Source organism: Clarias gariepinus, chromosome 9 (assembly GCF_024256425.1).
Source record: "Clarias gariepinus isolate MV-2021 ecotype Netherlands chromosome 9, CGAR_prim_01v2, whole genome shotgun sequence".
Lineage (NCBI taxonomy): Eukaryota > Metazoa > Chordata > Actinopteri > Siluriformes > Clariidae > Clarias > Clarias gariepinus.
In genome coordinates, this window is record NC_071108.1 from 37,250,635 (window position 1) to 37,274,924 (window position 24,290).

Sequence of the window (24,290 nt, forward strand, 5' to 3'; positions counted from 1 at the left end):
CATAAAACTCACCAATGCTGAAAGTTATTCAATATTCCAGCTGTAATGTCAGTTGTTTAAAAACTTATACAGAGTTATTATCTAAACTAATCAGGCAAATAATTATTGTGGTATTAACTTGTGTAAATTAAATTATACATTGACCTTTTATCTTATAATGTCTACAAAGTTTTATGAACTTGTAAAACACACAGTAAATTGCATATTTGTTTATTGTTTATTAATGTATACTTTTAATTTTTTTTAATAATGAAAATTTTATATTTCTGCAGGAAACAGACCTCTACAAGACTTACACATTCATAGGATCAACATCATCAAGTTCAATTGAGATTTAAATACTTTAAAATACTGTTTAGCAGTAACTTGTTCAGACAGATATAAAAAAAAAAAATCACTTCCTTTGCGTACTTTTACTTAATATATATTTTAGAGCAAGTACTTATTATTTCTACTGAAATGAAAAAAGGAATATTTCTGCTTGTAGGGAGTTAATATTTATTTGTGTTTGTGTGCTTTAGCCACCCCTGGTTATGGAAAAATAATCACCTTCATGGGGTGACAGCGCTATAACGGTAACGATGCTGTAGTGATCCTTTAATGACAAAGTACATTACCGTGGAAAATCCCACAAATCCAACTACAATTCCTACTGCAAACACCACTGTGGGCATTTCACTCTGAGTTACAGGTGGAGTTTCTGCTGAAACATCTGTCACACACACACACACACACACACACACACACAATCAGTGTTATGTAGTAAAATAAAGTGAGATAAAGCCAGTGAAGAGGTTCCTCACCCCAGGTTCTGGTCTGAGGGGAGTCCAGAGCTTCATGCTCCACCGTACAGCTGTATTCATCTCCTTCATTCAGAGAACTCGTCAGTGTGGAGAATACATTAAAGCTTCCGTCACTGTTCAGTGAGAACTGGCTGATGTACACGCCCTCTGTCACGGACACACCATTCCTCGTCCAGTTAATGTTCATGTGAGGAGGATAGAAATTCGCTATGAAGCAGATGAAATTTTTTTCGACTCGTGGCACCACATCATGTTTTGGGTAGATGACGATCTCTGGAGGATCTGAACAAAAAACAAAAGTTATTCATTTAAACTAAATATAAGTACAGAAACAATGGTCAATGTGCCTAGCAAATGGTCTTTTGGGTAAAATCTTACAATTTTAATTGTACTGTATACCGTAATATGATGTGTTCTAATGGGCTTGTTTCAACTCACGCAGCTATCTTCATAGCTAATGAGTTTCATTTAATAAGCCGTCTTATACAGCATTACCACACACTGCTTTAAACAGTGATAGAATGTATTTCTTACCTCTGGGTTCAGGTGGATTCCCAGCCACCAGACTCATATTTTTAATGTATCGAAGGCATGCTTCTCTGTTGTCAATGGCAAGCGTATGTAAATCCGGAATCTCAATCGGGTCTGTGAACGGAGGCAGTCTGCTGATTTGCTGCATGACCTTGTAATCTTCAAAGGTCATTTCATTCTGATCCAGACTGAGTAACCATTCAGTTTCATTAACAGAGTCACTGCATGAGAGCTGGAAAAAAAAATACGAATCAAATGTAGTGCTTAAAAATGTTATAATATTTTAAAAGAATACTATACTTATTTAATTTTATTCTATTCTATTTTTTTTTACTTACACTGAGTGTTTGCCGGCAGAATCACTGAAATGATGAGAATCACACAGAGGTTCATCGTGTTAGACTCCATTTTACAGACAGGTGTTTATCCTCTCTCTCTCTCTCTCTCTTTCTCTCTCTCTCCCACACACAGGTATAATAACTACACTTCCTTGTAGACCAATGTAACATTGTGTCAGCATTAACTTTTTTTTACTAAAAGAAAACAATAATTATGTTACCTGAATCCTGTTTAATATTTCATAATTTACATTTATACTTTCACCTTCACATCATCCAATCACTTATGCACATCATAAAATAGATATCTTGTTCTTTTGAGCAAATTGCAAACATTCTAGTATATTCACGCAGATGATTTTGTACAAATGTCTGGTGTATAAAACATTAACAGTTGCTTATGTTGTTTTGATCAAAATGTATTTTCTTGAAATTTCAATATGACTTTTTTGTTCTGTAAATGTGTCCTAAATTAATGAAATGTCCTCAGGTAATCAGGACCTCACTAATAAAAAGGAATGTTTCAAGCATTAGATAAATAAAAAAAATAACCAGTTCTGTAAAATACCTGCCATGGGTGCGGTATGTGAGGACGTCATAGTAGATGAATGCAGAGGATGGATAACACACTTCCAAAGATCTTTCATTGATTTGTTGTGATCTGGAAGAGCCCCACTTTTCAGTTATTTATTTGTAAAAAATGTTTGAAATCATGTATGAGTTTGTATCTACACCACTTTGTATCTGTCTTTCATGTGGAATTCCAATAAAATTGATTCATGTTTGTGGCTGTAATGTGACAAAATGTGGAAAAATTTAAGGGGGATGAATACTTTTGCAAGCCACTGTATTATCCTTTTTTAAGATAGAAAGAGTTGAGAGATCCTACTGATATGTTCTTTCACAAATAGCAACCACGTATTGCTTATTTTGCAAATTTACAGGTACTACCTGAATTATTATTATTTGAAATAGGTAATACTTCGGAATGTATGTATGACCTATGTGGTAAGATGGTCGATACAAGGCTACAGGCCGTGAAGAGAGATGGCAAAGACTCCAACGATGTCTAAGGAAAAACATTTTACTCAGCCACAGGTTTTCAAAGATGGTTCACAAGGAACGAAGTCCGTCAAATACAGGTAGCCAAAAAAAAAGAAAAAAAGAAACAACGAACAAACGAAACCATTATCAATCCAAGCCAACAAGTAACAAAGTATCAAATACAGTTGTCTATTGGTCCCCTCTACCCCACTCTCTTCTCCAAACAGTTCTTTGTTCCCCCATAACCTTCAAACTCCTCCTTCATTTTTAAATTGGCCAATTTTTTAAACAACATTCACCTTTATTAATTGATGTTATTTCATCACAATCATCCAATATTTTCACATTTATGAATTTAAAGCCTAAACATCCTTAATAGACCAACTCCACCCCTTCAGGAAGACATATAGTTGACTTCCTGTTTGTGGCCCCTCCCACTAGTCAACTTCAGGAACCGGTAAGACATAGAAACAGATACTGTATAACATATACAATATACAAACGTTGTTAGTCCAACTTATAACAATCAACATAAAATGTGCACCTTTCATGTGAATGTTTCTGAAGCAGAATCAACACGAAAAATAAAAGTCTTTCAAAACAAAAAGTCTGTTTTCATTCACTACATAATTGTTGTAGTGCTACTTTACAACCTATGTTAGGTTTAAAAGAAGAAAAAGTGTGTGTGTCTAAGCCAAGTTTTAAACTAAGAGAAAAAGAGATATTTTTCCCAGAAAACTTTTTTTGTCTGTCCCAGTCGATTCCTCGATATTCCCCGATCGACCGGGACAGACAAACACACACATGCAGGCATGATGTCTGAAAATGTCTGTATATTTTTACCAAAGAGAGCACATTTAAAGCGGTGCTGTGTCCCAAACATGAAAAGAACTTTTAATTAACATGTCAGTTATAGAGAGAGAGACTGACAGGTGAGAGGAGATACATTTACATTCTCCTGATTAAACTAAAGGGTTCTAGCGGACAAGAGCCATTTGGATGTATCCTCGTCTGGATACAGGAAATAGAAGGTGTTACCACATAAGGCATAAGGAAGCACAGTGAGGGGTCTGTTCTCAAAGCACAGGAATCTTCTCATTAGAATTTAGTCTTACAATATTATAAAACTTTACAACTGTTCTAATTTACATAGATTTGTTTGAGCTGGAGGATGCAGGGGTGTGTGTATGTAGGTTTTTGGTCATGTTTGAGTGGTGGGTGGGGAGTTTTTTCTTCTCCTTTGTTTTACATTAATAATAATAATAATAATAATAATAATATAATTAATTCAGTTATTTTTGATTTGTTTGTATATGACAATAAAAAAAAGGAAATCACAGCAATCAATGCAGGAGATGACCAGGGCATGTATGAGAGTGGCAGCAGTGTGTGGAGTAAGGAATGGGCGAAGACGAGAAATGTTACATAGCAGATGGTAACTGTCACGAACTAACCGGAATGATCAGAAGACTTAGCACTTAGCGGTTAGCCCTTTGTAGCGTGGATGGTAAACCCAAACGCGGAAGCACGCGAGTAGGCAGGATAACCACGCGATTTGGTCTAAGGACTCTCACGAAAGGGGAGCAAGGGAAAAACACAAATTTAACCCGCGTCCTATAAACACACACTCGAATCAGAAAGTAGACCCAAGAAAAGTGAGTACTCACAAAATGGCAGACAGGCGATCTGAACCAGCATCGGGCGAACTCAATGACTGAGTGATGTGAAGCGCCATCTTGGCTCCTTTTATGCTTCCTGTTTTAGCGACCGTTCTACTTCCGGGTCCTAGTGCCGGTCTCAAAACGGGTGTGTGTGACAGTACCCCCCTGTCCAGGACCGACTCCCGACGGTCCTGGGGTGGAGGATACCCGGCGACGGTAGTCCCTGATAAGTTCCGGGTCGAGAATAAACCGGGCCGGAATCCAAGATCGCTCCTCGGGACCATAGCCTTCCCAGTCGACCAGGTATTGGGTGCCTCGGCCCCTAGGACGCGAATCGAGGATCCGACGTACGGTGTAAGCAGGACCACCGTCAATGATTCGGGGAGGAGGAGCAGGGGGGGAGGGTGGAACCATAGGAGACGTGGTGAAGGGTTTCAGCTGTGACGTGTGGAAAACCGGATGGATTCGGAGCGCCGCAGGCAGCTGGAGCCGATAGGTGACAGGGTTGATGCGGAGTGTACTGCGGTATGGGCCGATGAATCTGGGTGACAGTTTCTTTGATTCTGTGCGGAGATGCAAATTCTTTGTTGACAGCCATACCTTGTCACCTACATTATACATTCGTCCCGGTGGGTGTCGGTGGCGATGTTGCGTAGCGTAGCGGTGGTTGGCCCTTTGGATAGCTTGATTAGCTTGTCTCCACAGCCGCCGACACCTGCGAACCAACTGTTGGGCCGACGGTACGTCAACCTCCGGTTCTTGATGTTCGAACATCGAAGGCTGAAAACCGTGGCATACCTCGAATGGACTGAGATTTGTGGCCGAAGAAACATGGAGGTTGTGAGATAGCTCAGCCCATAAGAGATAGCGGGCCCAGGAGCGCTGACGATCAGCAACAAAACATCTGAGATAGCGCTCCAGTTGTTGGTTGGTCCGCTCCGTCTGACCATTAGTCTGAGGGTGGTATCCTGATGACAGACTGCAGGTGGAATTAATCAGACGGCAGAAGGCCTTCCAGAACCGGGCAGTGAACTGGGGCCCTCTGTCCGAGACGATGTCTTTTGTGAACCCATGCAAACGGACTACGTGCTCTAGAATCAGCTCGGCTGTCTCTTTAGCTGACGGGAGTCCGGGAAGAGCCACCAGGTGTACAGCTTTGGAGAACCGATCCACGATGGTCATAATGGTCGTCTTTTCTTCTGAAGCCGGCAGGCCCGTGATGAAGTCGACGGCAATGTGCGTCCAGGGTCGGCGAGGAACCGGTAGTGGCTGGAGCTCACCAGGTGTCGGCTGGTTGGTGGTCTTGGCCCTGGCGCACACTGGGCACGCCTGAACGAACTCTTCGATGTCCGGGATCATGGAGGGCCACCAGAAGGCGCGTTGGACGAACTGGAGGGTGCGTCTGGTGCCGGGATGTCCAGAGATGGGTGATGAGTGGCCCCACTCCATGACGTCGCTCCTGACCGCTTGAGGCACGTAGAGTCGTCCAGGCGGCACACCTGCCGGTTCGGTCTCCGCTGCCTGTGCCTGGCGGACTCTGGTCTCTAGATCCCAGTGGAGAGGTGCGATGATTTTTGAGGAGGGGAGGACAGGCGCGGGTTCCGCCCGGGTGGCTTCCCCCTCATATTGTCTGGAGAGGGCGTCGGCCTTGGTGTTCTTGGACCCCGGGCGATAGGACAGATGGAAGTTATAATGTTCAAAAAACAGGGCCCACCGCGCCTGCCTCGGGTTGAGCTGCTTGATGTTCTGGATGGTGATCAGATTCTGGTGGTCGGTCCAGATGATGAACGGCTCGCTGGCGCCCTGGAGCCAGTGTCGCCATTCCTCCAATGCCCACTTTATGGACAACAGCTCGCGGTCCCCTACTCCGTATCGCTGTTGAGTGGGATCAAATTTTTTGGAGAAGAAGCCACAAGGGTGTAACTTCTGATCTGGACCTCGCTGGGAGAGAACAGCTCCGGTGCCCACATCCGAAGCGTCCACCTCCACAACGAATTGTTTGTTGATGTCTGGATGGAGAAGGATTGGAGCGGTGGTAAAACGTCGACATAATTCATGGAAGGCGGAGATGGCGGTGGAGTTGAGGTGGAAGTGATGAGACGATGGACGGGTCAGGGCAGTTAGGGGTGCTGCAACTGTACTGTAGTCCCGGATGAAGCGACGATAGAAATTCGCAAACCCGAGGAACCGTTGAAGCTGCTTAAGGGTCTTGGGTAGGGGCCAATGACGCACAGCTTCTAGTTTCTGCGGGTCCATGGCCACACCCTGGGGCGAGATGACAAAGCCCAGGAACGTGGTGGAGCGCTCGTGAAAAGCGCACTTCTCCAACTTACAATACAGTTGATGGGCGAGCAATCTCTTAAGGACCGCCCTGACGTGTTGGGTATGTTCTTCAACTGTTCGTGAGTAGATCAGGATGTCGTCCAGGTAGACGAATGCCCACCGCCCCAACATGTCTCGCAGGACATCATTTATGAAACTTTGAAAGGCGGCAGGAGCATTACAGAGTCCGAAGGGGATAACAAGACTTTCATAATGTCCAGTGGGAGTGATGAAGGCCGTCTTCCACTCATCGCCCTCTCTGATACGCACCAAGTTGTAGGCGCTCCGAAGGTCCAACTTCGTGAAAATGGTGGCACCAGAGAGGGCGTCCAGGGCAGAGTTGGTAAGAGGCAGAGGGTGTCGGTTTTTGATGGTAATGTTGTTTAGCCCCCGATAATCGACACATGGGCGAAGTTCGCCCCCTTTCTTCTTTACAAAGAAGAACCCCGCGGCGGCGGGCGAGGAGGAGGGCCTGATGGTACCTTGGCGAAGGGCATTCGACACGTATTCCTCCATCGCCCGTGTCTCGGTGGGTGTGAGAGAGTATAAATGGCCGCGGGGGGGAGTCGAGCCCGGCTGGAGGTCAATCGCCAGGTCGTAGGGGCGATGAGGTGGAAGATGGATGGCGCGTCTCTTGCAGAACACTTCAGCCAGGTCTCGATATGCTGGAGGGATGGCGTTGGTGTCGACATCGGGGGCCTCGGACCCCCTAGAGCACGTCCCAGCCGATGCCGGTAGGCAAAGTTCGCTGCAGGCCGGTCCCCATTGTAGAATCCGGTTCTGAGTCCAGGATATGAGAGGGTCATGTTGTAACAGCCACGGATGTCCAAGGATGATGGGTGGTGATGAAACGGATGTTAGATGAAATTGAACCTGTTCGTGATGTTGCTGGATGATCAGGGTAATGGGTTCTGTCTGGGTGGTGATAGGGCTGGATGATAGGGGCCGGCCATCTACAGAAGTGATGCGAACGGGCTGGGATAACGCCTCAGTCTTTACCCCCAGTTCTTTGGCATAAGAAGAGTCAATGAAGTTACCTGCGGCACCGGAGTCGATGAACGCGGTGCTCCTGACCCGTTTGTGGCCAAACTGGAGGCTTACTTGGACCGTGAGACGGGAGATATTGGTCGTGGTGGCGAAGAGTTGGAGGCGACCCGGTGAGCTCTTCCCCTCGCTCACCGGGTCTGGGCGTTTCCCGGCCGGAGAGGACAGATGGCTCTGTGGTGGGCTCCTGACCCGCAGTAGGCACAGAGTCCCTCCCTGAATCGTTGTTCCCGTTCTGCAGCGGTCAAGGAGGCGCGTCCTAACTGCATGGGTTCCCCGGCTCCGGTGTCAACCACGGCAGGAGGTGGAGAACCGACAGGTCCATGAGTAGTGGAGGTGACTGTGGTTGGAGTTCGTGGAGTGGAAAACGTGAAGGTGGGTGTTGGCGGCAGGGTTCTCGGGGCTGGCTTCGGGCGAGATAGGAGGCGTTGGTCAATTCGGAGGGCGAGTTGAATCAAACCCTCCAGGGTGGCAGGAAGCTCCCGCCCGGCTAGCTCGTCTTTTATCCTAGAAGCCAACCCCTCGTAATAGGTGGTCCGGAGCGCGGCGTCTCCCCAGGTGGCTTTTACGGCGAGAGTGCGGAAATCAGCCGTGTAGCGGCTCACGGACGAACTTCCCTGCCGCAGGTGGTACAGCTTGGTGTCGGTCTCCACCTCGCCCGCAGGGTGTTCGAATGTTAACTTCAGCTGACGGGTGAATTCATTGTAGGAATGGGCGGTATCCGAGTCAGCACGAAGAACTGCCGTGGCCCACTCAGCTGCCTGCCCCGACAGCAACGAGACAAGGAGAGCAATGCGCAATCGATCGGTGGAGTATTTGGTGGCATTGAACTCAAACACTAGATCGAGAGCAGTTAGAAAGACACTGCATCTCCCGTCCGTGCCATCCCACTTATCCGGTAGAGCAAGAAAGACATCAGAAGTAGGGGGGGGGAGGGGGGGCGGAGCTGCGGCCGCTGCGGCGGGCGAACGGTTGGCCGCGCTAGCAACAGCCTCGCGAAGGGCCGCGTTCTCCTGCCGGAGCTCCGCCACCTCGCGGCGCAAGGCCGCGACGTCTTGGACGCTCCGGCGAAGAGTAGCGAGCTCTCCGTTTAGCTTGTTGATTAGCTCGGCGTGCCGATCAACCACGTCGCAAAGGTGCGCATAATCCGCTGGGTTTACCGCGGAGGACTCAGTCATTCTGTCACGAACTAACCGGAATGATCAGAAGACTTAGCACTTAGCGGTTAGCCCTTTGTAGCGTGGATGGTAAACCCAAACGCGGAAGCACGCGAGTAGGCAGGATAACCACGCGATTTGGTCTAAGGACTCTCACGAAAGGGGAGCAAGGGAAAAACACAAATTTAACCCGCGTCCTATAAACACACACTCGAATCAGAAAGTAGACCCAAGAAAAGTGAGTACTCACAAAATGGCAGACAGGCGATCTGAACCAGCATCGGGCGAACTCAATGACTGAGTGATGTGAAGCGCCATCTTGGCTCCTTTTATGCTTCCTGTTTTAGCGACCGTTCTACTTCCGGGTCCTAGTGCCGGTCGCAAAACGGGTGTGTGTGACAGTAACATGACTTGCAGATATTCTTTATATGGGCCTTTAAAGAGAACCTCCCATTTTTTGACCTGAGATAAAAAAAAAGTGAAGAACCATCAATGAAACTGTTGGATTTGGATAAAGTGTTAGATACAGTGTTTTTAACCTTTTACTTCACAGAGGCCATTGTTGCAGTACAGTTACTAAAGAACACTTGGACACAAAATAAAAAATACTTTACCTTTACATAATAATAATAATAATGAAAAAATTACCCACAATCCTACAGCGTGAAAGAGAGAAGAACCATTGGCTCAGTTGTGATCACTTGACTCTCGACAGACACAGCATATACATACTGCTCGTTTTGCAAGACCTCTCTCGTATGTGGAGTTAAAATTGCTTACAAATTTTTGGCCGTCTTGCACAACACATGCAGACAAGTTACTTGCAATCCAAGGTTTAAATGTAAGTCAAAAATACAATAATAGATAAATAAATAACTGATATTAATCACATATTTTGCCTATATATGAATAATTACAGACAATTATAAGTAATCTAATAAGAAATATGATTGGTATGAGATGCAGTGATTTTTTTATTCTTGTAGAGATCTCATTATGATTTGTTTCCACACCATTCTGTGCAAACTACTTGAGATTGAGGGGTGTGTGTGTGTGTGTGTGTGTGTGTGTGCTTACATGCGTGCATCTGTGTGTCAGGAGCTCAGTAGTTTCTGGAATACTTAAAGGTTTTCTGGTGGCATCAACCAAGCTATGATCAAATTTAGAAATCAGACTTTTTCTTTATTTCTGATGCACATTAACTGAAGCTCCTGACTTGTGTCCGCATGAGTGTATTCATTGTGATGCTGCCACCTTTTGTTTAGCTTTGATCAATGTTTTTTTTAATCGTTCAATCATGATTGAGAAGGGAGAAGGTAAAAAAGAAAAGATCTACCATAAACAATTAATTTACAATCCCAAGCAACACAATATTAATAAAAAAGCATTTGATGTAATCTAAAAAAAACACAAAGGTTTAGGGTAAAAAGAATTTGTCCATTATCCAGTTTTCGTACTGAATAATTGTTTAATCTACTAGGGCAGTTGTTGATGCCGCAGTACTGGCATTCCAGGACAACATTTTTTGAAATCATAACATGAAGTCCAAACACAGCCTCTAAATCATTAATTAGGTTCTATGCTGTTCCTTTAAGGGAAATTTAATAAGGGAAGTAACATTTTTCAGGAAAATAGCTTCCTAAGCTAAGCTTCTTTGAAGATCACATGCTTGCTTGTCTTGTTGATTCTCACTCTAACCCTGCTTCTGTCAGCACTGTGAGCGCAGCATTTTCAAGATCTTTCAGTCCATTCTTTAGAAGCTTATATGTATATTTAAAAGACATCAGTGCTGCAACAGCACTTCCTACACCAGGCACCATGCTGCACAGATACTCCATCAGTCCTGGTCCAGCTAACGCAGACAGCTGTAGCCTCAGTGCTGATTTGTTTGCCAGTGCTGTTATAAAGGCTGATTTTTTTAAAGATGTCAGATGTGGCTTGTTTACTCGTTCTGAGAGTCTTTTAATTGATTTATCATCAAGGCCAAATGAGTGGTAGCAATTTGTGAAGAAACTGACTAAAATGCCAGCATCACATGTGACTGATAGACCAGGAACTGGAACTACTGCAATGGCTCCAGAGCAGAAGGCTGCGGCCCATGCTGCTTTCTCAAACATTTGCACTTTTTTATTTAACATAGCTTGGAGGAGACTGGCACTGACTGCAGCAAAGCAGAGATTTTTATCTCTGGGAGATCTGACTCCAGAGTTTCAACAAGCTTTTCAAAATCAAAAGCTTTAATATCCTTGGAGGAAATGAGGAAGACCTTTGGATTTTTAATTGTTTGCTTCAGATTTTCAATGCAGTAATTTCTGATTCGTTTAAGTGTTTCTTCTTTGTTGAAGCTCTTTTTTGTTTCTTCTGCTCGGAGATCATTGTCTATCTTAGATCTAACAAAGTAAAAGAGCTTTTTCTGTTGTTCTATCCTTTTGGCCAACATGATGTCATTCTCTTTGAATCTTTCTGATGAGATGATGATGAAGAAATCATACTTGTCAAATTCCACTTTTTGCAAATATTTCTTGGCCTCAAATTTTGGGGTTCCAATTCCAGGTAAATCCCAAATTTTCACATTGGGCTGTGTGGGATGATTGTAACATGTTGGCTCAGTTGTGGTTTCAGTGACTCCGGTTTCAGCTGCTCCTTCATCCTCATCATCCAGCCCTCCGATGGCATTGACAAATGATGACTTTCCTGTTCCTGTTTCTCCAGTTACAGCAATATTAAGTGAGACATTAAACAACTGATAAATCTGTTCTTGAGCCTTTTTATTTGCTTCATATTGCGTAGACTCTCCTGAGGCCTCTATTGCTGCTTTCAGTTGGATTTCAGTGCTGAAAACAGTAAAGCCAAAGACCAGTATGTGGCTAGAGCTTTAGATGCAGTTTGCTCTGACTTTCAAGTCTTCTTTGAATATGACCTATGAACAGAGACAAAAAAAATACATAACGTTAGTTGAACAACAATCCACTATAATAATAACACTGCTTGAATTGTTACAGGGTCACAGGGAGCCTGGAGCCTATCCCAGGAGACTTGAGGTGTGTTACTCCCTGGACATGATGGTGTCAATCCATTGCAAACACCCAAACACACACACACACACACACATATGCACACACACACATACACTACAGGCAATTTGGGCAGGGCAGTCAACCTAATCTGCATGTCTTTGGACTGTGTAAGGAAACTGGCGTATCCAGTGGAAACTCACCAAGCATGAGGAGAACATCCAAACTCCACAAACACATGGACCTGAGGCAGGAGTGCAGATTAGGCTAATTGGCATCCCCAATTTGCTCAAAGTGTTAAAATGAGCATGTGCTTGGGTATATATATGTATGTGTGTGTTTCCTTATATATATAGTGGAAAATTGGATTACGAGCATAATTCGTTCCGGTAGCATGGCAATGGTAGCATGGCGTATTCCAAAACACTTGTGAACCAAATTAAATTTTCCCATTAGAAATAAAGTAAACTCAAATAATTCATTATACAGCCCCAAAAATAAATACATAAAAATAATTAACACAAAATATGAAGTGGTTAAATAACTGAAAACATGTTTTATATTCTAGTTTCTTCAGAATAGCCACCCTTTGCTCTGATTACTGCTTTGCACACTCTTGGCATTCTCTTGATGAGCTTCAAGAGGTAGTCACATGAAATGGTTTTCCAACAGTCTTGAAGGAGTTCCCTGAGGTGTTTAGCACTTGTTGGCCCCTTTGCCTTCACTCTGTGGTCCAGCTCACCCCAAACCATCTCGATTGGGTTCAGGTCCGGTGACTGTGGAGACCTTTTTTTGTTAAGTACAGAACTCCACATGTGTTCATTCATAGTTTTGATGCCTTCAGTGAGAATCGACCAATGTAACTGGTCATGAAAATAAAGAAAACACATCGACAGAAAGATGAGAAGGTGTGTCTAAACTTTTGGCCTGTACTGTATATATATATATATATATATATAAACACCCTGCTGAAAAAAACAGCATAGACCAGCATAGCTGGTGACCAGCTTAACCAGCAATTATACCAGCATATGTTGTGTTACGCAGCTTCACCTCGGAAAGAATTTCTAAAAAACTGCCGCTGGCTGTGATGTCTCTGTAATTGTTAAACTACAGCAGTATTTTATTTTGGGTATTTCTAACTGGGATTCTTTGATATAGTACGGTTATGGTATAATATATCACGGCTGTGTGACGCCTATATACATGTATTTGTGTTTGTTGCATTTCTGGCCAAGAATGTCTGCATTTTTATCGATAAATCGCACACATTTATCAGCGTTTTAATCCAAACGCTGCCTTTTGTAAAGTGAAAGTACGAGCCACAGGTTTCCGGGACCCTAGTTAACACTATCAGAGAGCCTACTATCAGGAAATAAAATTAATTTCAAGACCATTTAAACCGAGGCATTGCCATGGCTTTTTATTGTTTTGTCCCTGTAAAGACATTACAAAAACTATATAAAAAACTTATTATGAATTTTAAAGCACGATTTTGGGCATCTCATTTCATCATTATGAAAATACTATGAAGCACATATACACACATTCATCATGAAAGATCTGTTGTAAAACAAAATCTAATTCAAATTTGCTTCAGCATTGGAAACAATATTGTTTTAGGCTACAATCATTACATTACATTTACATGTATTACAATACATTTTTGTTTCCTTTCTCAGTACTTTTTTCAAACTTTTAACATGACCTAAACACATCATAATATTTTCATATGCAGTGGTGCTGCAATTCCAAAAATACTTCCAGGATGATACCAATTTAGATGTATCATGCTGAGATATCCTTCCATGGTACAGCCTTTTGTTGCCATGGAAAATAATCTACTCGAGGATTTTGTCAGGAGACATTCACACCTGAAGATCCATTTGCATTTTACACCTTCCCTATTGTTTTTTTTATGTCAACATTGATTGGTTGTTAATAAAAAATAAAAAATAAAAAACACTTTCAAAACCCTTCAAAATCTATTGGGACATTAACCAGTCACTTTCCTGTTAATATTATTTGATTGGTCACACTTTTAATTTAGCCCAACCTACACCCTAAAAAATGCTGGGTTAATAACAACCCAATCTGGGTTGTTTTTAACCCAGCTGCTGGGTAACTATCGGACTAACTAAATGCTGGGTTAATTTAACCCAGCAAAATGGGTTATTTTTTTAACCCAGCAAAATGGGTTATTTTTTTAACCCAGCAAAATTGGTTATTTTTTTAACCCAGCAAAATGGGTTAAATATTCAAACCAAATGCTGGGTCATATTTAACTATAATGCTGAGTTAATTCTACCACATAAATTGGTTAAATGTTCTACCCAGATGTTGGTTCATTTTAATCCAGTTAAAATGAACCAACATCTGGGTAGAACATTTATGTTGAGTTAATTCTACCTCACAAATAGGTTATTATTATTTTCATGTTTTACAGTGAATCTGTAAAAAAAAAAAAAAAAAAAAAATACCCACGTCTATTAAACAGTTAAATTACTTTGATATACTGGTTTATTACAAAAAAAACTTAAAAGTTTTGCAAACCATACATATATGCAATAAACAACATCCTATTAAATGTTCATAGAAAAAAACGTCTATTTTTCAAAAGCACAAGAACAGATAATCAACAGCGACATCATTTCTATACTATTACTCACAAGGGCAGAATGGAGTAATAACACAAATAGGCTGAGGCAGCTTCTACAGAGCAGGATCTCTCTGTGACATTAGATATCTTTTCTGCAGAACAAAACTATCCAGCCCTGGTGTCATTTTAACATACAAACACTGTCTATGACTTTTCAAGTAGGCCTCGCTATTTCATAGCAACATTACAAAAAGTCCTATACAGGAGCACACTACTTTGGAGTATATAAAAATATAAAATGCCTTGAAGCACACATCAACGGTAGTGTGCATTGCTCCAGAGTCTGTCCCACCAGAATGACGAATGCCTGAGAGCAGCGCTGGTCATTATCTCCCAACGTCAGGATGTACAGTAGGGGTACGGCCTTGACACTTCAGCCTGCTGGAGGTATTCCACCATGTTGGTGCCAACCTTAGAAGGCATGGGATTAGTTTCCATTGTTATGCTGATGATACCCAATTATACATCTCAACAAAACCAGATGAAATACCCAAGTTGTCTAGATTAACCGAGTGTGTCCAGGACATAAAAGATTGGATGACCAATAACTTTCTTTTACTAAATTCAGATAAGACAGAGATATTACTCATCGGCCCAAAAACCAGCACACAACAGCTTTTACAATTCAGCCTGTGTTTAGAAGGATGTACTGTTACTACTAGCTCAACAGTAAAAGACCTGGGCGTGATATTAGACAGTAACTTGTCTTTTGAAAATCATATTTCCAATATCACAAAAACAGCCTTTTTCCATCTTAAAAATATCGCCAAACTTAGGAGCATCCTATCCGTATCTGATGCAGAAAAGCTAGTTCATGCATTCATGACCTCCAGACTGGACTATTGTAATGCATTACTAGGTGGTTGTCCTGCATCCTCAATAAACAAGCTACAGTTAGTCCAAAATGCAGCCGCCAGGGTTCTCACTAGATCCAGAAAATATGATCATATAACCCCAATATTATCATCCCTGCACTGGCTACCTGTTCAATTTAGAATTAATTACAAAATAGTATTACTTACATACAAGGCTTTAAATGGTTTAGCTCCCACATACCTAACCAGTCTTCTGATACGCTATAATCCACCACGTCCCTTAAGATCACAAAACTCCGGACTTCTGGTAGTTCCCAGAATTTTAAAATCTACAAAAGGGGGCAGGGCATTTTCATATTTGGCTCCAAAGCTTTGGAATAGCCTTCCAGACACTGTTCGGGGAGCAGACACGGTTTCCCAATTCAAAAGTAGGCTCAAGACGCATCTCTTTAATCTGGCATATGCGTAACTCATCCCATAACCTCATACTCCAGTACACCTATCCTGAATGGCACCTACGCTAATTCTCTCCATCTTTTCTGTATTTTTCTACCCATCCTGAGACATCTGGAGATTGTGCCAGCTTCAGTAGACAAAGGCCAACCCTGCAAGGTTTCTAAGGCATCTTGAGAAGGACCTGCTCCAGCTAGATTCTGCTTTATGATGGCTGGAGCTACACATCCTGCTCCTGTGCTTCCAGTGATCTGACCCCATCTGCCCTCTGCACCTACTGCTGAACTGAATCTACACAACTTCTGATATATTGAACTTTCACCTGCACAACACACTTGATGTTATTTCTATCTGTTATCACCCAGATGAGGATGGGTTCCCTGTTGAGTCTGGTTCCTCTCAAGGTTTCTTCCTATTGCCATCTCAGGGAGTTTTTCCTTGCCACTGTCGCCGTCACCCTTGGCTTGCTCATCAGAGACATTTCATTCATCATTCATTCATTTAATTATTATCTAGACACATTTTTCTCACACATACACACTTCCAAATATTTTCTTTTCTTAAAAAAAAAAAAAATCTTTAATTTTTTTTTTTTGTGAAGCTGCTTTGGGACAATGACCATTGTTAAAAGCGCTATATAAATAAAATTGAATTGAATTGAATTGAAAATGAAAAAAAGTTAAAAATTGGTTGAATAACAAAGATTAAACTGAATAAGACTATCAATTTAATGTGTAATACGATTTATACTAAATAAAAAAATGACAAAGCTAGGGTATAGGTAACATGAAACAAAAACATGGAGACAGCTACTGCCAAAAATAAAATAAGCAAAATAAGCATGGCTTTTGGGATAAAGCTCATATATTTTATATATATATATATATTTTTTTTTTTTGTCAGACTAGTTGATCTTGTAGTCTGCGTTGATTTTAAGCTAATTACCGAGGAGATGCATTGTCATAGCTGGTGTCATACTGGCACATTACAATCACCCAAATATTAATACTTCCATCTAGTAGTTATCTGTACAGCTGACTGATAGTTAATTTAGTCTGAGTCACAAGCAACTTTGGTTAAAGAGGGCTACCTGGTTAGCTTACATACAGCAGTCATATTTACATACTACTTGCCAAAGGGGGAAAGGTGTAAAATATTGTTATAACTCGGGAGAAACGCGGGTGACTTTTGGCCGCGGAGTAAATTACTAACTAGTGAAAAACGGGAGGGTTAGCAGGTGTGTATATTTGTGAGAGGGTCAGTGTTTTGTAACACACCAGCATTTTATTGTCTACAGCAGTGAGATTAATAAAGTGCTAATGTTAACTAAATGCTAGCGTCATGCTAATATTACAGTTACAGTTTCGTCACCCTGCAAACATTCTACAGAGAAAGATAAAAAGCTCAGACATTTTATCCGTTTCTTTCACACACAGGTGGGGTTCTTTGGCTAACTATAGCAGCTATTGTCAGCTAAATTAACTTACCTCAGACCAGCCTGAAAGTTTAAGTGTAACCTTAACACGGTAACAGTAATAAATCACATATAGTAATAATTTTTCAGTCATATGTGACTTAGGTGAGTGAACATGTGTATACAGACCTTGTATTTAACGTCATTTTCCCTTAAATGAACCGTCATCAGCGGTGTGGGAGCTCAAGAGAGACACGAAGCTCTGACTGACAGCCGCTGAATCCACCGGTGAACTTTGGGGGAGGAGCCAATCAAACTTCAACCCAGCAGCTGGGTTACACAAAAACTACCCAACTCTCTGTAAATAACCCAGAAAAATGACCCAACAGAGGAAACCCAGCGCTTGGGTAGAAAAAACAACCCAGCGTTTTTTAGAGTGTAAGGACCCAGAGCCAAAACACAACATATGCTGGTACTGTATCATTGCTGGTCAAGCTGGTGACCAGCTATGCAGGTCTATGCTTTTTTTTTTCTTTCCGCCAGCACTAGCATAAGTAGGGTGACCAGCATACCAGAACCAGCATCAAAGCGTTATGATCCTGGTCACCAGCAAACCAGCATACCAACACCAAAACACAACATATGCATCCCAGCATTTGATGGTATGCTGTTCACCACCCCATCAAACGTTACAAACGTTACAACGTCAGCTCTAAGCCCCTTTTTGTTTGCTCTGGTGATGGACAGGATGACAGATGAGGTAAGACAGGAGTCCCCATGGACTATGATGTTTGCAGATGACATTGTGCTCTGTAGCGAGAGCAGGGAACAGGTGGAGGAAAATTTGGAGAGGTGGAGGTATGCTCTGGAAAGCAGAGGAATGAAGGTTAGCCGCAGCAAGACGGAATATATGTGTGTAAATGAGAGTGACCCAGGAGGATCGGTGAGGCTACAGGGAGCAGAGGTAAAGAAGGTGCAGGATTTTAAGTACTTGGGGTCAACGGTCCAGAGCAACGGGGAGTGTGGAAAGGAGGTGAAGAGGCGGGTACAGGCAGGTTGGAATAGGTGGAGAAAAGTGTCAGGTGTGTTGTGCGATAAAAGAGTATCAGCGAGAATGAAAGGAAAGGTGTACAGGACAGTGGTGAGACCAGCGATGCTCTACGGCTTAGAGACAGTGGCGCTGAAGAAAAGACAGGAGGCAGAGTTGGAGGTAGCAGAGCTAAAGATGTTGAGGTTCTCTTTGGGAGTGACAAGGATGGATGGGATTAAGAATGAGTTTATCAGAGGGACAACCCACGTTAGATGTTTTGGAGATAAAGTCAGAGAGGCCAGATTGAGGTGGTTTGGGCATGTTCAGAGGAGAGATTGTGAATATATTGGTAGAAGGATGCTGAGGTTGGAACTGCCAGGCAGGAGGTCCAGAGGAAGACCAAAGAGGAGATTTATGGATGCAGTGAGAGAGGACATGAAGTTATTTGGGGTGAGAAAAGAGGATGCAGAGGATAGGGTTAGATGGAGGCAGATGATTCGCTGTGGCGACCCCTGAAAGGGAACAGCCGAAAGACAAAGAAGAAGACCCTACCTGCAGATGAACAAGCTGATCATTGGGATTTTTCTCCTGGTGTTCGGAATCGTCTCGGGTTACTTTGCTGTAACCCTGTTCCCTGAAAAGGCGGGAACGAGATGCTGCGTGAAAACGCTATGGGAACATCTTTTTGTGTTGCCGGTTGTTAAGCATGTGTGTGCCAAACACGCCAAATTTTTTGGCATATATAACCTCGGTTAGGTGACGTCATCTGATGAAGCGCACCTGCAGGTTATAAATATGAGTGAACCGGAAACATTCCTCAGATCAATTTTGTCTGAAAAGGACGTCCAGTCACGCAGGCAGTGCGGCATTGAAGCGCAGCAACTTTTTCCCGCCCTTTCAGGGAACAGGGTTACAGCAAAGTAACCCGAGACGTTCCCTTTCAAAGGCTACACTCGATGCTGCGTTAAAACACTATGGGAACGAGAATACCAACGCCACCGCACTGCAAGTGTCTGGACCCCAAGGTTGTGAAGCGTGTGTGCACAAAAGCCGAGGAGGTTTTAGAACAATCTCTGAGAGGCTGACTCGACAACCTGTGAGCCCGGAGTAGCATGAACATCCAGACTATAGAATCTCACAAATGTGTGCAGAAAGGACCAACCTGCCGCATGACACACTTGCTGCAGGGGAAACCCTCTTGCCAGCGCAATAGATGAGGCAATCCCCCTGGTTGGATGAGCCCTGATTCCTCAAGGCGAAATGAGACCACGCGCCTCGTAGGCTAGGGCAATAGCATCTTTGCTATTATACCACTAGCTAGTGCGGTGGACGTAAATTTGAAGAGTGCGTACTGAAGATGAAATAGTGAAACCCATCCTGCTCCGGAGCTGTAAAAGTCGGAGGACAGAAGGCTTTAAGGAAACTGGGTGCATGGTCAGGAATGAAAATAGTTTGGGTGAGGATGCTGAATAGCTCTGACTAACCCTTATTTGCCTCTGGGGATTGACCCTGAATATAATCCCCTTGCTTTTAGCCACAACTGAAACAATCTCATGTGCAGAGGCCCAAAGGTTTCACCGTAGACACTGCTGCCATGAGACCTAAAAATATGTGTGTTAGCTGTTCGGCATCCTGAACATGGCAAGGAAAAACCGAAGAACTAACATTTCTTGGAGACCGGTGAAACACCAGTGGTGGCGGAGCAGGAACATCGACCTCCTGGAGGTGCCAGGGAGAACCCTTCATCCCTGAAAGGAATTCTACGTGCCCCTCCCCGGGGGGAGCCACCCCCACGGTCCTGGACAACCTCAGGACTTCTTCTTTGTGAAGGAGACAGTACGTAGGTCCGACTTCTTCAAGGCTGATTGCAAATCATGGCGCGCCGCACCCCAGTCTTATGAGGGGGTGCCCGGCTCATACCGCTCTATTCCTGCGCTTAGCACCTCGCGAGAGGCAGACCCGGTCGGGGCTGGGTGGCCGACAGTCCCGACCCTTGAGCATGGCAGGGAAGGACTTTCCCGAAGGCTTGTTCATATGATTTCGCCTCCCGAACCTAGTGGCGACGTTAACAGCGTCGCCAAACAGGCCAGAGGGCGAAATGGGGCATCAAGGAGGAATGCACAATCCTTATCATTGATTCTCCCGTGAGATTTAGCCACAGGTAACTCTGTGGAACACCATCGCAGCCATAAACAGCCGATAGCATGGGCCGTCTGCTTGTTGCACAAAGAGACAGGTCTGTGGCTAGCGTAATTCCAGGAACGACGTTGTAGAGCCCCGCCAGTGCTCAAGTCTTTCAGCAGGTCAGCCTGGTAAGCCTGCAAAACCGCTATGGTGTGCAGTAGAGCACCAGCCTGATCAGCTGCCTGAAGCTCTTCCCCACCAGGGAAGATGTCAGTCTACACGGCTTGGTGGGGAGTGTATGCTTCTTTTCAGGGAGGATGTCCCAGGAGAGATAGCCCAAGCGTCTCTTCTAACTGGGACATCATCATATACCCATGCCTTCGCATCAACAACATTCGAATAATTCGAAGATGATGGCACGAAAACACGGGATGAATAAGGCTATTCCATGAAAGAGTTAACTCGTCATGAAGGTTGCCAAGAAAGAAGGGAGAGAGAGAGAGAGCGCCGTTTATCCGAGGCTCCTCCCCCCGGCCACCCGACAGCAATCTGTCATCTTTTTTTTTTTTTTTTTGAGCGCTTAGGGAAATCCAGCTTCCGCGGCCAAATACGAAACGCGATCGCATTCGTTACTTACCTGCGGAAGCGAGAGTAAGTCTTTCCTATCCATTCACAAGAAGCACCGCAGCGCACTTGAGAAGTGGACGGAAAACTTCCTGATCCGGCGAGGACGCGAGAGAAAGGGGGATTCCCGTCTCGTGCACGTCTGCCCGATTGCACTGTTTAACCCAGGAATGCACCGAAACAACGGTGTGGAGATCGCGACCCGAAAGAGCGGAGGCATGGCTCTCCTAACAAACTTCACCATATCGGTGAGTTAATACTTTTAAATTCGCTTGCACACATCACACGCAAACACAATATTCGGTCCTTTGAAGACAAAAGATCTGAGGAATGTTTCCGGTTCACTCCTATTTATAACCTGCAGGTGCGCTTCATCAGATGACGTCACCTGACCGAGGTTATATATGCCAAAAAATTTGGCGTGTTTGGCACACACATGCTTCACAACCGGCAACACAAAAAGATGTTCCCATAGCGTTTTCACGCAGCATCGAGTGTAGCCTTTGAAAGGGAACTTTCTGGTTGTTGCTTAACCAGCTTTTTTTATTACATGTTGAAAGCTAAAAGTCAGTGCAGAGAGAATAAACTAACACTGTCAGTAGTTCTGCATGACAAACTGGACATGACACAGGGCCTGGATTAAAGCTAAGGCAGTTCTTCATTTTTCTTTTTGTACAGTATCATTAAAACATGATAATAGAGCAAGTGCATTAGTACAATTCATATTAACTCCAGCTGCACTACTCTAAGAGCTGTTTTTAGCAAATAGAAAATTAATTATCACTTTCTGACCAATCAGAATCCAGGATTATATTTTTTATTTTGCTTAAATCATTGCATGCTTTTGCTCTTGATTATATTGTACCTCTACTTTAAAAATGACATGTTTGATATATTAGTTTAATTTATTAATAATTTATTAATAATTTATTATTTATTTTGTTTCTTTTTATGGACATTTTGCAGAACCAACTTTACCACCTATACATTAAGGTAATGCAAATATCATACGAATAAAATTATCTGTCATGCTTAAACTACACCTAACCCCTACAGCAGCCTTGCATTTAATGAAATGTACTTTACTTTTTTTTTCAGAACTCACTGTGTGTGTCAATGGCAAGTTCTGAAACTTCAAATCCATAACACGCTGCTCTTGTTTATTTTAAAAACATACAATTTCTAATGACATTGTCATGCACACTCGGAACGCGACCGGCACTAGGACCCGGAAGTTAAGCGGTTGCAAACCAGGAAGTATAAAAGAGGTAAACAAACCATAGCACCTCGCTCAGTCATTGAGTTTTGCCGATGCCACGTCTGATTCCTGCTTCTAACTGTGAGTACTCACCTTTTTGGTTTCAATTCCTGATCGAGTGTGTATTTATAGGACGCGGGTTAGATTGTGTCTTTCCCTTACTCCCCATCTGTGAGAGTCCTTAGACTAAAAGCGTGATTATCCTGCCTACTCGTGTTTCATCCGCGTTTGGGTTTACCATTCACGCTACAAAGGGCTAACCGCTAAAGCTACGTCTTCTGGTCATCTCAGGTTAGTTCTTGACAGAATGACTGAGCCTTCCGCGGTGAACCCAGCGGATTACGCGCACCTCTGCGATGTGGTTGATCAGCATGCCAAGCTTATCAACACGCTAACCGGGGAGATCGCTAATCTGCGCCGGGACCTCCAAGACGTCGCGGCCTTGCGCCGCGAGGTCGCGGAGCTCCGGCGGGAGAACGCGGATCTCCGGGCGGCTGTGGATAGCGCGGCTAGCCGGTCTCCCGTCGCAGCGGCCGCGGCGCCGCACCAACCCCCCCCCCCTCCTTCTGATGTATTTTTGGCACTTCCGGATAAATGGGACGGCACGGACGGGAAGTGTAATGTGTTTCTAACAGCGCTTGATCTGGTGTTTGAGTTCAATGCCACCAGGTACTCCACCGATCGGCTACGCATCGCGCTTCTGGTCTCGTTGCTATCCGGGCAGGCAGCTGAGTGGGCCACGGCAGTTCTCCGGGCGGATTCAGACACCGCGCACTCATATAACGAGTTCACCCGCCAACTCAGACTCACATTCGAACACCCAGCGGGCGAGGTGGAGACCGACACCAAGCTCTACCATCTGCGGCAGGGAGGATCGTCCGTGAGCCGGTACGCTGCAGAGTTCCGGACCCTCGCTTTGCAGACCGACTGGGGAGATGCCGCGCTCCGGACATCCTTCTACGAGGGACTGGCTCCACGTATCAAAGACGAGCTCGCCGGGCGAGAGCTTCCTGCTACCCTGGAGGGGATGATTCAGCTCTCCCTCCGTATCGATCAACGCATCCTCTCTCGCCCGAAGCCAGCCCCTAGGACCCTGCCGCCTGCACCCACCTTCTCCTACACCACGCCACGACCACCTACTGCTCTCACCACCTCCACTACTGGACCTGTCGGATCTCCACCTCCTGCCGTGGTTGACACCGGAGCCGGGGAACCCATAAAATTAGGACGCGCCTCCCTAAACGTGGCGGAACGCGAACGACGGTATCGAGAGGGGCTGTGTGCCTACTGTGGGTCGGCGGCGCACCACCGAGCTGTTTGTCCAATTCGCCCGGGAAACGCGCAGCCCCGGTGAGTGAAAGGAGAGACTCACCGGGCCCCCTCCACCTCTCCTCCACAATCGACGCCACCATCTCACGTTTCACGGTTCAGGTAAACCTCCAAATTGGCCACGAACGAGTTCGAAGCGCCGCGTTCATCGACTCCGGTGCCGCGGGTAACTTCATTGACTCTAATTATGCCAAAGATTTGGGGGTGAGGACTGAGGCGTTATCCCAGCCGGTAAACATCACTTCGGTCGACGGTCGGCCCTTATCATCCAGCCCTATCACCCATCAGACCCAACCCATCACGCTCGCCATAGACCAACACCAGGAGCAGATCCAATTTCACATTACCACCATCTCATCACCGCCCATCATCCTCGGCTATCCGTGGCTGTTACAGCATGACCCGATCATTTCGTGGACCCGGAACCGGATTCTCCAGTGGGGGCCGACCTGCACCGAACTCTGCCTACAGGCACGGACTGGGACGTGTTCCAGGGAGTCCGAGGCCCCCGACGTCGACACCAACGCCATCCCTATCGCCTATCGAGACCTGGCTGAAGTTTTTTGTAAGAAACGAGCCACCCATCTCCCGCCTCATCGCCCTTACGACCTGGCGATAGAACTTCAGCCGGGCTCCGTCCCTCCCCGCGGCCATCTCTATTCACTATCCA

General features: G+C 44.5%; 2 protein-coding genes across 2 annotated transcripts; both read right to left on the bottom strand.

The window, feature by feature from the left end:
- Positions 1-551: 551 nt before the first annotated feature.
- On the bottom strand, positions 552-1,727 carry LOC128530632 (H-2 class II histocompatibility antigen, A-Q alpha chain-like). The gene is made up of 4 exons (XM_053504679.1): positions 1,675-1,727; positions 1,338-1,597; positions 804-1,085; positions 552-712 (listed from the first exon to the last, which is right to left on the bottom strand). Exons 1-4 carry the CDS (start codon positions 1,725-1,727, stop codon positions 552-554), a joined length of 756 nt encoding a protein of 251 aa, XP_053360654.1.
- An 8,255-nt stretch (positions 1,728-9,982) lies between these two features.
- LOC128530633 (T-cell-specific guanine nucleotide triphosphate-binding protein 2-like) lies at positions 9,983-11,961 on the bottom strand. Its single transcript, XM_053504680.1, is given in 3 exon segments — positions 9,983-11,064; positions 11,067-11,734; positions 11,951-11,961. Coding segments are annotated over 3 exon segments (1,155 nt in total). The 3' UTR covers positions 9,983-10,588.
- Between the last annotated feature and the right edge of the window lie 12,329 nt (positions 11,962-24,290).